The sequence below is a fragment of the Danio rerio genome, chromosome 12 (assembly GCF_052040795.2).
Source record: "Danio rerio strain M-AB ecotype USA chromosome 12, GRCz13ab, whole genome shotgun sequence".
NCBI classification, from domain to species: Eukaryota; Metazoa; Chordata; class Actinopteri; order Cypriniformes; family Danionidae; genus Danio; species Danio rerio.
The window spans coordinates 51,660,001-51,676,921 of record NC_141032.1 but is presented as its reverse complement, the minus strand read 5'-3'; the positions used below and the strand labels follow the sequence as shown (position 1 = coordinate 51,676,921).

Sequence of the window (16,921 nt, the reverse complement as noted above, 5' to 3'; positions counted from 1 at the left end):
TGTTTGTTACACACAATGAACAATTATTATTTCAATACTTTAATACAAAACACAAACAAAGAGCAAAAGCGCGCGCGCACACACACACACAAACACACACACACACACACACTTACAAACAAAAGGAGTGTCGAATTTCACAAAGTTGAAGAGCATTGTACTGAAGAGCAGCCTGTAATGTATGATCATCAACACCAGAGGGCGCAATATACAGGCTGACCTCTCTCTTGTGCCGCAATCTTTTATAATAATCAGGTATTAAGTTCTGTAACTATAACCAATCAAAATATCTCCCTTAAGCAATCATCATTAACCTCAGGGTCGGATTTCTGTCAGGAGATGCTGCAGCTGGGTCAAAAAGGAGTTCTGTGCTCACTGTATGAGCCATAAAGAGATGCTTACATGTTTCAAAAATGTCCGGATGTTAAACATGTATGAAACATTTAGACTGAGACAATGAGTAGCAAATGAGCAACAGCATAAGCAAGCACTCAGAAGAGCATAGCAACCGCCTTTACACATTTACAAGACGCTTTTGTCCACAGTGACTTACAATTGAGGAGGCATTCAGCGATTCAACAAGAGGCAATACACACTGATTACACCATTACACCACCACCACCAGCCTGAGCCGCTGATACAAGGCAGGATGATCCATGCTTTCATGTTGTTGAGGCCAAATTGTGAGCCGAGCATCCGAATGTGTGAGCAGAAATGGAGACTCATCAGAGCAGCAACGTTTCTCCAATCTTCTATTGTCCAGTTTTGGTGAGTCTGTGTGAATTGTAGCCTCAGTTTCCTGTTCTTAGCTGACAGGAGCGGCACCCGGTGTGCTCTTCTGCTGCTGTAGCCCATCCGCCTCAAGGTTGGACGTGTTGTGTGTTCAGAGATGCTCTTCTGCAGAGCTCGGTTGTAACGAGTGCTTATTTGAGTCACTGTTGCCTTTCTATCAGCTGGAACCAGTCTGGCCATTCTCCTCTCAACATCAATCAACAAGGCATTTGCACCCACAGAACTGCCGCTCACTGGATATTTCCTCTTTATTCTCTGTAAAGCCTAGAGATGGTTGTGCGTGAAAATCCCAGTAGATCAGCAGTTTCTGAAATACTCAGAGCAGCCCGTCTGGCAGCAACAATCATGCCACGTTCAAAGTCTCTTAAATCCACTTTCTTCCCCATTCTGATGCTCGCTCTGAACTGCAGCAGATCCTCTTCACCATGTCTACATGCAGTGAGCTGCTGCCATGTGATTGGCTGATTAGACATTTGTGTTAACAGGCAGTTGGACCTAATAAAGTGGCAGATGAGAGTGTGAATGCATATATATATATATTTTAGAAATACATATGAAGTCTTGTAAAACAGTTTGGTGTAAGTGTCAGAGATGAAAAGCTGTTTTCTACAAGTGGTCTGTCGAGTTCAAACCCCTGTGTGAGGCACACTCGGAATTGATAATGATTTGAGGTTGTCGTGTGGTGTGGGGAGAGGGGTCTTTGTTTTATTGACAGAGGTTCAGGTGATCTCAGAAGAGATGATGAGGTTTTTAGTTGTGGTTTGAAGGATACCAGTGTATCTGCATCTGTGAGAGAATCTGAAGATCACTCCACCAGCATGGAGCAGTGAATGAAAAGGTTTTGGAAAGTGACTTAAGCCGCCTTTTCACTGCACACGACAAGCGACAGACCGGAAGCCACTTATTTCCAATGTAGAGTAATCTGGGAGATGTGTGGTGTTCCGATCATCTCCGTATGAGGAAAATTCGGATCCGATTTGAGCTGCGGATCTGTTATAATATTTGAACTCCTGCGACTAGAGTGAATGCGACTGGCTGACCGGAAGTGATGTATTCCAGTGTTGTCCAAGCCGGTCTGTGAGCATGAGATGAGAAATAGCAGTTTTTTTGTGATTTGTGAACTTTTTTCTGATTAAAAAAGAAATTTTATTAAAAAAACCTAACAAAAAACATTTAAAATATATTTATTTATGATAAAATATAGATTTTCTTATGTAAAATTTTTAGCTGTCTATGAGTTTAGTAGTTTTATTCAACTATGGTGAACGCACAGGAAATAAAAGCTCTTGCTTTTGACACTGAGATTGCTACATTTCACATTCTGAACTGCTCTTATTGTTACTTTGTTGCAACATCAAACACTCCAGTTCAACAAAACCGCAACATTGTAGCAGTAGAAGATGAAACAGACACTGACAGACGCAGCACCACCACCTGACAAAACAATGAAAAATAAAAATACAGAAGAAAAGAGACGCAAAAGAATCTCTGAGATGAGCTTTATCTGAAGACCACTGGCTCTTACACAGTAATAAACTCCTGCAACCGCCTTTGATTATTGCTCTAGCTTTATTTTGGATTTCTCATTCACTCTCAGATAAACATTGACCAGAATTCATCATCATCGTATGCATAAGAACAAAAGTCCAGATTCAGTACAGTACCCGAGAAACAGCTAACAATGACTTTCACAGTTGAGTTACTTTAGGTTAATAACGCCTGTACACATGGCTTTAGACAGTACATATCAATGTTTCTGTTGCTGTTTGGTGTACAACAAGAGATTGTATTAACCAAAAGCCAAAATTAATGACTTATAAAAGTGATCAGAGGGTTTTATTGCAGTCTCTGTCAGGATAAATGCTTGAACATTGACAAAAATAAAAGACAAACAAACAGAAAACAGCCTGAATGCTGCACGGAGACCTCTGCAGCGCTACATCAGCATTAGACACCGAGTCAATGAATGATCATTTAACCCAGAGCATTCACATTATCTGTCCAGCAGTCTGACACTGTGTGTGTGTGTGTGTGTGTGTGTGTGTGTGTGTGTGTGTGTTGCTCTACTTGAGTTCTCCACAGTCAGTGATGCTGATCCTCTGAGCGGTGCGTCCCGACCGTGAGCCCAGCGCCTCCACCTTCCGCACCACATCCATGCCCTCCTTCACACTGCCGAACACCACGTGCCGCCCGTCCAGCCTAAACACACACACACACGCACACACACATACGCGCTGCAGATCACGTCTAAACACACACTAATGATGATGATGATGTTGAAGAAGGTCGTGTCCTACCACTCTGTTTTAGCTGTGCAGATGAAGAACTGAGAGCCGTTTGTGTTCACTCCAGCGTTCGCCATCGACAGAATACCTGAACACACACACACACACACACACACACACACACACACACACACACACACACACACACACACACACACACACACACACACACACACACACACACACACACACACACACACACACACACACACACACACACACACACACACACACACACACACACACACACATTTAAATTATTCATTCATTTTCTTTTCGGCTTAGTCCCTTTATTAATCTGGGGTTGCCACAGCGGAAACTTATTTTACTAGATGTACTTTTATTATTACAATTAGTTTAGTGTGTGTGTGTGTGTGTGTGTGTGTGTGTGTGTGTGTGTGTGTGTGTGTGTGTATATATATCAAGATCAAGTTGAGCTTTATTGTCATGTGTGGACATACAGTGGAAATAAATGTAATGTCACACTGCACATATATAAACACAACACAGGAAGAGCTGTTTAACTCTACATTACTAACATACTGGAGCACTAATCTAACAATATCAACTATACATGTACTTAACTATACGCCTAGGACCTAAGACAGACTGTTCAAGTACATTTACATAAGGCAGAACATTATTGTGCAAGATATTAAGAGTTATTTAAGGCTGAAAAAACAAGTAGTGCAACATAATGCGTGGTAGATTCACAATTAGACACACACACACACACACACACACACATCTATATATATATATCTGTATGGAAATAACATTAGAATGTTTATCAGCCAATCCGATTCAAGCATTCTATAGTGTGTGTGTGTGTAAACAACATTTAAACACTGTTGGCACCAGTGTATAAGTGCAATAATTAACACCAGCCATTGAATTATTAGAAAATAACAGCCACTCTGGGTGTCAGGGTGGCACAGCGGGCAGCACAAACGCCTCACAGCACTCAGGTCTCTGGTTTGAGTCTCGGCTGGGTCAGTTGGTGTTTCTGTGTGGAGTTTGCATGTTCTCCCCGTGTTGGCGTGGGTTTCCTCCGGGTGCTCTGGTTTCCCCCACAGTCCAAACACATGTGCTATAGGGGAACTGATCAACTACACTGGTCGTAGTTTATGAGTGTGTATGGGTGTTTCCCAATGCTGAGTTGCAGCTGGAAGGGCATCCGCTTTGAAAAACATATGCTGGATAAGTTCACGGTTCATCCACTGTGGTGACCCCTGATTAATAAAGAGACTACTAATTAATGAATGAATAACAGCCAGTCCACCTCTCCGCATCAGCTGTGCATTACCTTCTAATAATTCAATGGTCAGTCATCAGTAATTCCACACTTATATGAGACTTCTCTGTCAGATTGGAGAATATATTTAATTATTTATTGAAGCCATCATGTTTTATGATCATCTTCACTACAATTTTAATGCACATTTGGTCATTTGTATGTGATTTTGTATTAATTTATAGTTTTGTTTCAGTTTAGTGTCTTATTCTACTGCAGTTGGCTGCCAAAGCTAAAAGTGCATGTTTAATTTCTGTTTTCAAATAATATTTCATACATCTAATATTTGGTCTTTATTTAATAAATAAGTAATGCATTAAACAGTTTCAGATTTCAGACAGCACCACTGATTTCCACGCATTCATTACGCATTTAACTGATGACAGCGCCATCTAGCGGAGTCTACAGCCTATTACAAACCATATAAATCAAAATCATTAACGAAATTATTAAATAAAATATTGCCAGGAATGCGTTTATGACAGAAGCTTCACAGTACAACAGAATAACACTAGCAGAACAGCACAGATAATAAAGTAATAAGAAGAAAAAAGAGACTTATAATATACAAATGTAGTTTGACATTAAATACATAAATGTTATATATCAATAATACTGAATAAATAAAAATAAATTAAGGGTGTACATAAAAAACATTAGACATCATTTTCAGTTTAATTTGTAATATTCAAATGCATTTATATTACTATAGACTATATTGTATGCACAGTTATATTCATTCATTCATTCATTTTCCTTTAGCTTAGTCCCTTATTTATCAGAGGTTGCCACAGTAGAATGAACCACCAACTATTCCAGCATATGTTTTACGCTGTGGATTCCAGTTGCAACCCAGTACTAGGAAACTCATTCACACAACAGCCAGTGTAGTTGATCAGTTCCCCTATAGCGCATGTGTTTGGACTGTGGGGGAAACCGGAGCACCCGGAGGAAACCCACACCAACATGGGGAGAACATGCAAACTCCACAAAGAAACACCAACTGACACAGCCGAGACCCAGATGTGTAAAAGTGTGTATAAATAGTGTTATTTGTTCCACTACTATCAACAAGAGTATTATCAAGATTGACCTTTGAATACTGAACTGAACAAACTCAGCAACATTCACAGACTGAATACAGAAGATCACACACACGCGCACACACACACGCACGCACACACACGTTTCTTTACCTGGTCCGGTGTGTTTGAGTTTGAAGTTCTCGTCAGGAAATCTCGGCCCATATATGGATTTTCCTCCAGTTCCATTATGGTTGGTGAAATCTCCACCCTACATCAATATAAACATGATTATTCACCTAATAAATTACATGCAATAGTGTGTGTGTGTGTGTGTCATCTGATGTGAGGATAGTCATTCAAAAGTTTAAAATATTGGTACAAAACAAAGAACTCTGATTACAGTGTGAACGGTGATATTTAAAGAGACAGTACACCAACAATCTACATTTCCTCATTTACTCACACTCAAGTGCTTGTAAAGAGAAGCAAAGAATACTAGAGATGCACTGAACTTGCCATTAAAATTTGCCAAAATATGCTGAATTTTGCAAACAAATAAGTAACTTTTAGTGGTTAAATATTTGGTGTATCCCAGCTATTTTCTGTTAACTATTACAGGGCATACGCAGAAATCCTAAAGGTGATTTAAATACCTTTTTAAGACTTTTTAAAGACCTCTGAATATTTTAAGATCTCCTCGCCACTTTAAGTTCTAATCAGTAAACAGTTGTTAATAAACAGTTTGTTCAATAAATCAATGGAGCACAACCATGCAACAGGACTCAGATAAGATCAGATGAATTTAAGCTTGAAAGAATAAATAACGAGGTTGTTTTCAGCTGCAGGCTCCAGCCACTGTTTAAACTTGTCTTTCTACAACCAGCAGTATGCAAAATGCCCACCTTCCCATCTGTTTCACTACATGTGGAGAGCTTCACGTCACTTTTCACTTTTCAAGTTTTAGGTGTGTGAAGTGTAAGAAGCAAAACATTAGTAATTTAATATATTTATATATATTTTTGTAGTGCAGTTAGCGGTGGAGTCAGAGAGGCAATTGCAGATTAGGAAGGGAAGTGGAGACTAAATAGTTGAGTTTTTAGTGGTTTCTTGAAGACAGCGAGTGACTCTGCCGTTCTGATGCAGTTCGGGAGTTCATTCCACCAACTGGGCAGATTGAATGCGAGAGTTCGGGAAAGTGATTTCTTCCCTCTTTGGGATGAACCACGAGGCGACGTTCATTCACAGAACGCAAGTTTCTGGAGGACACTTACATCTGCAGAAGTGAGAGCAGATAAGAAGGAGCAAAGCCAGAAGTCACTTTGTAGGCAAACATCAGAGCTTTGAATTTGATGCGAGCAGCAACTGGCAGCCAGTGCAAACGGATGAACAGCGGAGTGACATGTGCTCGTTTAGCTTCATTAAAGACCACTCGTGCTGCTGCGTTCTGGAGCATCTAAAGAGGTTTGATAGAGGTTTGATATCTATGCTTTTTTTTCGATCCGATAGCATGGATCGAGCATACCGGACGAAAATAAATATATTTATGCTTTTTTGGAGTCAAACACTTTGGACAATGCTTGAACAAAATTTCAGACCTTATAAAAATGTGATTAAGACTTTTTAATATCTTTTAAAACTTTTTTCTCTTAATTTATTTATCAACTTTAAACACTTTATAAGACCCCGAGGACACCCTGTATAAAAGTCAGTAGGTGTGTTTCCAGCCACTTATTTTTCATGTACATTGTGTAGTATTGCATAAAAAATTATTAATAAAGATGGCAAAATCTGCATAAATGTTAAAAAGTGCACAAAAAAAGAAAGAAAGAAAAAAACATTCACACAGCTGAGTGGGATAAACTTTTTTGTTAGCGCTGGGCAAAGATTAATCACATGTAGTGGTGTTACGGATCACAAATCGCACAGCTCAGATCACACTTCGGTATTTGACCATTTTTCAGATCAGCAAGAAAGAGAGGAGACAAATGCCATTTGCTTTCCATTTATACAAAAATATTACTGCAAAAACCACTGGGTTACCAAACAACTGAGAAGAAAGAAGCAGCTGAAAAATGAAAATATTCAATATGAAAATTAATCTTTGCTACAGTTGCTGATATTGCTAAATATAGAAATCTAACACCTTGTTCAACAGATCATTTATTTTTAATTAATGATCAACAATTCAACTCATTAAATCTCATGTTTGATTAGAGGTGGATCATTTCTGAAAACCTACTCAGTGACATCATTTTGATGGTTGTTTTTCACAACCTATTGGTTACCTAATGTAATTGCTACAATATTCACCAGCGTCAAGTTCCATTAAACGGTGATTTTAATCTTCACCATAATCATCAGTGTTTAAATCTGAGCTATAAGCTGTTCTCCCAGTACTGCTGTGTTATTTCACTGTTAGTAACTCACTGAATGAGCGTAAAAACTGAATCTCTCTCAATCAAACGCAGATCTGACTGCATTGCTTCAAAGGATTAATAAACATATGCAAATCATCATCATTTATGATTCATGTTGCGTGGGTGTGCACTGAGATCATGATCTTTCAATCTTTAATTGTGCAGCTTTACACTGAATGCACAGTGACAGAAAACACCTTTAAATGAATCACCTAATGCCTGGTTACACTTCTGCGTCGAGTGATCGGCGTGACCCACAGCGCATGCCTTGTGCATTGCCGTGCATTTCTGTTGCTCTGCAATAACACGTCCGAAACGCTAGTTGGCAGTGAGGTGTTTATGTTTCTCTGTGTCGAGTTTCTTCGCTGCTGTTTTGTTTTTTCTGAACGCTTCCTTAATGTACAAGTGACTCAAACTTGTTCAGGTTATCTTGTTTTGTGTTCAACAGAAACTCAAACAGGTTTGAAACTGAGATGAGTAAATGATGACGGAATTATAATGTAGGGTAAGATGGCCCTTTAAGGTCATAACAGCCCAAAACAGATGACTAACTGAAGTGCTCATGAGTGTGTGTGTGTATGTGTTTGTGTGTGGACTGAGCCACGTGTCTGTGAGCTCCAGTAGGTGTGTATGGGCATGTGTATGAATGTGTATATGTGAGGTGTGTGTGAGCACGTGTGAGGTATTTGAGTGAGCGCGAATGTGTGTGTGCATGCGCAAGCATGTGAGAGCGTATGCGTGCATACTGTATTGGTGTGAACGAGCATATATGTGTGACTATGTTTGTGAGGTGTGCATGTTTGTGTAAACGTGTGTGTGCACGCATGTTTGTTTGCATGCATTTGTGTGCATGTGTAAGCATGTATGCAAGTGTGTGTGTTTTCATCCTCTACCTGACACATGAACTGAGGAATCACTCTGTGGAAGATGGAGCCCTTATATCCGAAACCATGTTCACCGGTGCACAGCGCTCGGAAGTTCTCTACACACACACAATAACAATAACAAATAAATACACCTCTTGGTTGTAACAGTATGAACATTTCACATCCTGATTAAAATGATCGCAGTAATCAATATTATCAGAGATTTGTTAAGATGAGGTGAAAATGAACTAAAAAGTCAGTTACACACACTTAAAGTCTCTGTGAAATAAACACCAAGCTTTGAGATGTTAGTATCAGTAAGTTAGTGTTTAGGATGTTAATAATCTAATGTGTCTTCATTTACACTACAGATCTAACAGTATGAACATTTCATTTCACTAATATGTCGACAAAAACTATCCTCTTGCTCATCAATATTAGTACTTTTGTTAAATGAGCTGAAAATATAATAAAATTAATGTCACACACACACACACACACACACACACACACACACACACACACACACACACACACACACACACACCTCACAAAACTGCTCAAAACTTTACTTCTTTTAAACCTTTTTGTGTTTGTTTGTTTTCAGATGAACACAAAAGAAGATATTGTGAATAATGTTGGAAACCTGAAATCGCTTATTTGCAAAGTACTTCTTCAGTTTGTAAGCAAACTGTCCCTTTAAGAGCACTGTGAGGTATAAATCATCCAAATAAAAGTGTGTTAGAGTGTTTACCTGCGGTTTTGGGCACCACATCCGCGTTGAGCTGCATGTCAGGAAGAGAAAGCATTAAAGGTCAATGAATGACAAACACCTCAAAACCTCTCCAAAACTCAAATTAAACTGCAACTAGAATAAAAAAGTGCTAACATCTCCGCAATACAACCGAACAATAAACAAAACATATCCAAGCATTTATGAACACATTATACAGTATTATCCAATAATTATCAGTACTATTGGGGTAAAGTTAGCTTTATAATCGCACATCCATTCAGTGACAGGATCCCTATGTTGCGTAACACTCTACTTTGAATATTGGGTCTGAATTAGCATGTAAGAATTACTTTAAAACAACATTAGCTCTATTTAATTGACTGTAAACAACGTTGTATTTTGATAGTCATTGACTGGTCATATGATTTCACTATTTAGAATTAGCATTATAATATATTCAGAACTATAAAGAATACTTTCCTGAAACTATATCAAGGAGAATGTCTGAATGTGCGAATATAAGACCAACTTTACCTCAATATCAGTACTGACAGTTATGAACACACTACTATGACGAAGGCAGAGCTCATGAATATTAATTAGCCTAAAAGGCCGTTATTTTTACTTCTGTGAAGTGAAGGGTCTCGCATTCTAATTAACAGCAAGATCCCTTCGCTGATTCGTTAGCTGTGCTTTAAGGTTTCATTTCTAAACCAATGAAAGCGAAGAATGTCGAGCTGCGTCATTAATATTCATAAGTCGACCCTTCCTCATAGTAGAGTGTGTAAGTTCTCCCGCACGCACCTCGAAGGTGACTCTGCCGAGCGGCTGGTTGTCCGCCGCGATGTCGAAGAAAACCACCGGGTTGTTGTTGGCTTGAGCCCCAGTGCTGTACAGACGCGCCGCGGTGAACGCTACCGAGCACAGCTTCAGCCTGTTACCGAGAATTAACATGCTGACTCCAGTGAGGAACTCCTGAGTGACTGACTGACAGTGCGCGCACAGGAAGAAGAACCAAGCACGTGCACGGAAGAGAGCGCGCGCGTGCCTGTGTGTCACGTGTTGATCGCGGAAACGTAAATGGTTTTCATTTCATTAACGATAATCAGCATTGCGATATGGGCGATTTTCCAGTTCATATTCCTCCATTCATATTTTAACCAGATTTAATAACTTGCATTATCTGTTGTATTTTGTTTTTGTTTAATCTTTGCACTTTAAATTACTGTTGTGTATTAAATGTGCTGTATAGATAGATAAACTTGCCTTGCCTATATAAATGTACCTAAAAAAAGCTCTAATATAATCTGTAAATTCAAAGTTGACAAGTAAACTGAACCATCATAATATTTTTTGCCTTAAGTTTAATTAATTTGTACTCCTATGGCTGTTTATTTATTTATTTAATTTTATATATTCTACTTTTTCTATTATTTTTAAATTCTACTTGTAATAATATGTACTGTTGGCATATTGTGGGATTATATGCAATAAAAATAAATACAAGCGAACTAATTAGAGTGAAGCCAAAAGATCATGCTGTTATTTTTCATGCAATCCCAGGTAAAGGTGTATATCATGTGATGATGTGATGGTTATTGGGACTATTAATATTAATATATTACTGTATATTGTTAATATTATTAATAATTAAAGATAAATGCAGTAATAGATATATTAGAAATGCATTAAAATAATTTTTTACCATGCATTACTGAAAACTAATTAATATACTTTCTCATTTCTCTACGTTTTATTTTTTTCAAAACACACACACAATGAAAAGGAACACACACATTCATACATGATACATTTTTAAATAAACTGAAAAATAAATAGATGTATCTATTACGTAAATAAACAGGCAAACATTTTAATAATGCGTCTCATGACTGCTTCATAAATCACACGTGAATGTAAATCAAGTGAACACTTTAAAGCAGTTATGATTGATTTAAAGATGACATTTACAGACCTACTAAACTAAACATCAGGAAATCATGAAAAAGATATGACATTAATGCTAAATAATAATATTACTATCATCAAAATTATCTTTGAACTGCAGTTAGTAAATGATTATCAGCGAAATAAACTTTCAGAATCAATAATTGAGCGTAATAACAGTAAATATCAGAGTTTATTGAGGTTTTACTGTGTTTACCTCATTTATACACACACACATTCATTCCTGTGTCATAGTAAATAAAGTAAATGACATTATTTGACAGATAAAGATGATTCAGTCAAATATTAAACATCTCTTATAAAAAAAGGAAGACTTGATTTGCACAATATGCAAATACATTTAAAAATATTTGCATGTGCATAATTAGATGCAAAGCATTATCATGTTTAAGACAATCAATAAAAGATAACTTCATATTAAAACAGCTAAACGTGATTAAACTCACTGAAATGCTATAAATAATGTAGAGATTTATTATTCCACGTAATAAAGGCTTTTATCCTGTATTTAATTACACATATTAACATACCTCTGTGTGCGTTACAGTAAAATATCCACAGCAGATATTATTTTTTGGTGAATAAAGGTGTATTTGTGAACCAACAGTTTAGGCTGCGTTCAGAAATTACAGTTCAGGAATCTGTGATCACTAATAAAATTAATATTCAAAGGAGACGCATTAAATTTAATTACAAAATATTGTGTTTAAAATAAACGCTTAAACATTCATCTGTAAATCATTACAATTAAAAGTCACATTTAAAAAAAGAAAAGAAAAATAAAGAAAATAATCATAAATATGACACTGAAGAACACTGAAAAGAATTCAGATTTGCATGACATGAATAAATTAATATTTACATTATATTCACAAAGTGATTAGCTTATTTACAAGCAAAAACTTTTAGTGAATTTTTGTGCAACTTTCAGGACAATAATAAATATATTTATCTCTATAATACAGTGTACAATATAATACAGCACTGCATTCTGAACGCAGCCTGTCTCTGGATATGAATATTCATAAGCACTGAGCATGAACAACCAATCAGAATGAAACACATATTTAGCCACACATATTTACACGGGCTTCACAGATATAATACAAATGTATGATCTCTACACAAACACTCTCCTCAGGCATAATTAAATTAATCTAGACACACACACACACACACACACACGAGCGCGCACACACACACACACACACACACATTTTTCTCTTTACGTTTGCATATGATGTGAGTAAGAGCTGTAGTTTGAGATGTCAAAACCGTCTGAATATTCTGTATATATTTACTATATATATTTACTTTACTATAGGGCTGAATAAATAATATTAGATAAAAATGAGAGGAATAAATGAATGTCTGAAGATGTCTGGAGACACTGGGTATCTTTAGGAAACATGTGTAAGTGTAAATAAGGCCTAGAGTGCAGTGCTCCAGAGTCTGAATGCAGGAGTGATGAAGATCTGCAGCTGCTGGTGTGTGTGTGGGTCATTGTGTATGTGTGTATGAGTGTGTGTTTGTCAATGTGTGTGTGTTTGTCAGTGGAACAGTGCCAGCAGCTCGTCTCCTCCACTGGTGTGTTCTGGCTCCAAGAAGGTCAGCAGGTCCTCTGGGTTCATCAGATCTGGCAGGAGCTGCAGCAACACACACACACACACACACACACACACACACAAACACAAATACAAACACACACATTATCAAGGGTCACCACAGCGGAATGAACCGCCAACTTATCCAGCATATGTTTTACACAGCGGATGCCCTTCCAGCTGCAACCCATTACTGGGAAACACCCATACACACACACACACACACACAAACTTTGGGCAATTTAGTTAAATTCCCCTATAGCGCATGTGTTTGGACTGTGGGGGAAACCGGAGCACTCAGAGGAAACCCACACCAACACGGGGAGAACATGCAAACTCCACACAGAAACACACACTGATTCAGCCGAGACTCAAACCAGAGACCTTCTTGCTGGGAGGCCACCCTGCTAACCGCTAAGCCACTGTTTCGCCCACATATACATACACATACACAAACGCAAAAACACACAGATAAATATCACACACACACACACACACACACACAATCAGACAATCTTGCAGGCACACACACACAGACCACCACACACACACACACACAAAGACCCACACACACATACACACACACACACAAACACACACAATCAGACAATCTTGCAGGCACACACACACACACACACACACACACACACACACACACACACACACACACACACACACACACACACACACACACTTTATTCAGGCTAACAGGGCAGATGATGCGGCTGTAGTGATTGCTGATGAAGTAGGCTGTAAACCAGAGTAAAGTTGTGAACCTCTTACTCTCGATCTGACCTGCACTTTCTCTCTTCACCTTATCTCTCTCTCTACTAGTGAGTGTGTGTGAACTCACATCTAGAGATGCCTCGTGTGTGTGTGCACCGCTCAGATCCTCCAGAGGGTTATAACCCACAGGGGCGGAGCTATGCTGGGTGGGCGGCGGTCTGCAGGGAAGGGGCGGGGCACTGTGATGGAGAGGCTGGTGATTGGTCAGACTGTGCTGAAGGGGGTTGTGGGATTGATCTCTGCTGTGGGAGTCAGCCATCTGTGAACACACAAAAACATGAAGTGACAAACATATACACACAATCAACGTGACAATTAATAATGTAAATACAATAACATCTAACTTAAGAAATATATACAAATGTGAGTGTGTATATGTGTGTAACTGTGTGTGTGTGTGTGTAACTGTGTTAGACTCACAGTATTGTGCAGTGTGTGTGTCCGGCTCTCAGGGGTCATAGGATCAGTCGGGGGGTGTGAGAGCTGTGGTCCCTGAATGAATTCTTTTACTGATGATGGTGATGATGATAAAGGCTGACCGTGAGGAAAATCTCCCAGTGTGCTGCAGCTCTGGAAACTGTGGCCTGCAGAAGAAGAGGAGGAGGGTCAGATGATGTCAAACCTGGGGCAGAAAGGTCAAACAGGGTCAGGATGAACAGCCGGGTCAGACAAGCTCAGGAGGGACAGACGAGGTCAGGAAAATTAGACAGGGTCAGGATTAACAGCGGAGTCAGATGAGGTCATGAGGGACAAACGGGGTCAGGAAGGTTAGATGGGGTCAGGATGAACAGCGGGGTCATGAGAGGACAGACGGGATCAGGATGGTCAAACAGAGTCAGGATGAACAGTAGGGTCAGAAGGAACAGATGGAATCAGGAAGGTCTGACAGGGTCAGGATGAACCATGGGGTTAGACCAGGTCAAGAGAGACAAACAGGGTCAGGAAGGTTAGACAGGGTCAGGATGAACAGCTGGGTTAGGATAAGTAGCGGGGTCAAGAGGGTCAGGAAGGTCAAACAAGATCTGGATGAACAGCAGGGTCAGAAGGGACAGATGGAATCAGGAAGGTCAGACAGGGTCAGGATGAACAGTAGGGTCAGACGGGGTCAGAAGGGACAGACGGAATCAGGAAGGTCAGACAAGGTCAGGATGAACAGCTGGGTCAGATGATGTCAGGAGGGACAGACAGGGTCAAGATTTCAGGTCAGGAGGGACAGATGGGATCAGGAAAATCAGACAGGGTAAGAATGAACAGCTGGGTCAGATGGGGTCAGGAGGGACAGACGGGGGTCAGGAAAGCCCGAGGGGGTCAGAAAGAACAGGTGGGACAGATGGGGTCAGGAAAGTCAGACGGGTTCAGAATGAACAGCTGAGTCAGATGGGATCAGGAAGGTTAGACAGGGTAAGGATGAACAGCTGAGTAATTTGGGTCAGGAGGAACAGACAGGGTCAGGATGAACAGAGGGGTCAGACAGAGTCAGGAGGGACATACAGGGTCAGGATGAACAGCAGGGTCAGACAGAGTCAGAACGGACAGATGAGGTCAGGAAAGTCAGACAGGGTCAGAATGAACAGCTGAGTCAGATGGGGTCAGGAGGGACGGACGGGGTCAGGAAAATCAGACGGGGTCAGAATGAACAGCTGGATCAGACGGGGTCAGAAGGGACAGACTGGGTCAGACAGGGTCAAGATGAACAGCAGGGTCAAACAGAGTCAGAAGGGACAGACAGGGTCAGGAAAGTCAGGGTCAGCATGAAAGCCTGGGCCAGATGGGGTCAGAAGGGACCGATTGGGTCAGGAAGGTCAGATGGAGTCAGGATGAACAGCAGCATCAGACAGGGTCAGGAGGGACAGACAGGGTCAAAAAGGTCAAATGGGATCAGGAGGGTCAGATGAGGTAAGGAAGGGCAGACGGGGTCAGGAGGGTCAGACAGGGTCAGGATGAAACAGCAGGGTCCAACAGGGTTAAACAGGGTCAGGAAGGAACAGTGTTGTCAGATGGGATCATACAGTGTCAGCATGGTCAGGAGAGGTCAACATGGTCAGGAGGGTCAGATGGGGTCAGAATGGGTCAGCGAGAACAAAGTGGCAAGGAGAGGCCAGAAGAGTCAGAAGGGATCAGCTGGTTCAGATGAGGTCAACAATGTTAAAGGGGTCAGGATGCTCAGATGGGGTCAGTGGGGTCAACATCATTAGGAGAGGTCATGAGAGTCAGACGAGATCAGTGGATTCAGATGGGGTAAACTTGGTTGGGAGGGGTCAGATGGGATCAGAAGAGTCAGCCAGGGTCAGGGGGTCATCAGGATCATCGGGGTCAGTTGGCTGGAGTGTCAGTGCTGTACCTGTGGCGCCGCCACTGCTGCTGTGGTATGGGGAGGTTCCGGGGCCCAGCTGTGCAATCATCTCCGTTGCGTCGGGCAGCAGGGTCTGGCTGGCGCTGGTGGTTTTGCAGCGTTTGCTCAGCAGCTCGTCTGGATCCTGCTTTATATGCGGCTCAGATCTGATGTGGACGGGCCTCCAGCTGCAGGACGGGTCGATCAGCACCTCCTCCAGCTCTGAGCTGAAACACAGGTCCAGCATCAGTCAGCAGGCTCAGCAGAATCTACAGACAGCCTTTCGCCATTACTGTGCAGCAGTTATAGGAAAGATGCTGAGAGTAAAGGAGCTGAGACTGTGTTTAAGGTTTGCAATGCTAACACAATACAGTTAGAAACACGGATTAAATGAACAGACCTAAAACAGCTCTCTCCTATTGAAGATCCACTTACAGACAGGAAATCAGACTTCATCAACTGTATTGTCCATAAATCAGCTCAACATCTGCACTGCACTCTCCCTTTAACCAGTGTGAGTGTGTGCTGAGTGTGTGGGAAATGAAGGCACATGTACCTCTGTGAAGCGTTCAGGATCCCCCACATGTACTGGTCCACCTCCAGACCCTCCAGCAGAGCCGGTTTACTGCAGGAGAGAAACACACATCAGCTCTGCAGCAGTCTCACACACACACACACACACACACACACACACACACACACACACACACACACACACACAGCATTCAGACTCTTACTTGCACAGGGGACACCTCCACGTGCTGCGCTCACAGTTCAGCTCTAAGTACCACTGCAGGTCAAAACACTGTGGAGAAC

The 16,921-nt window shown here is 40.7% G+C and overlaps 2 protein-coding genes across 5 annotated transcripts in view; both read right to left on the bottom strand.

Moving 5' to 3' along the window:
* Positions 1–2,343: 2,343 nt before the first annotated feature.
* ppifb (peptidylprolyl isomerase Fb) lies at positions 2,344–10,450 on the bottom strand. Its single transcript, NM_001037122.3, is given in 6 exon segments — positions 2,344–2,991; positions 3,090–3,165; positions 5,568–5,664; positions 8,707–8,795; positions 9,434–9,464; positions 10,220–10,450. Coding segments are annotated over 6 exon segments (579 nt in total). The 5' UTR covers positions 10,370–10,450; the 3' UTR covers positions 2,344–2,855.
* Positions 10,451–11,536: 1,086 nt separating this feature from the next.
* Positions 11,537–16,921, bottom strand: part of LOC141376900 (zinc finger MIZ domain-containing protein 1) — a 29,038-nt gene continuing 23,653 nt past the window's right edge. For all 4 annotated transcript variants that reach the window (XM_087277125.2, XM_087277127.2, XM_087277126.2 and 1 more), the window contains exons 16-21: positions 16,843–16,910; positions 16,662–16,730; positions 16,115–16,332; positions 14,194–14,357; positions 13,841–14,032; positions 11,537–13,029 (exon numbers count right to left, since the gene is read on the bottom strand). In XM_087277125.2, coding sequence (XP_087133251.1) covers positions 12,934–13,029; positions 13,841–14,032; positions 14,194–14,357; positions 16,115–16,332; positions 16,662–16,730; positions 16,843–16,910 — 807 coding nt within the window. In that variant the 3' untranslated portion in view covers positions 11,537–12,933. The remainder of the gene's footprint in view (positions 13,030–13,840; positions 14,033–14,193; positions 14,358–16,114; positions 16,333–16,661; positions 16,731–16,842; positions 16,911–16,921) is intronic.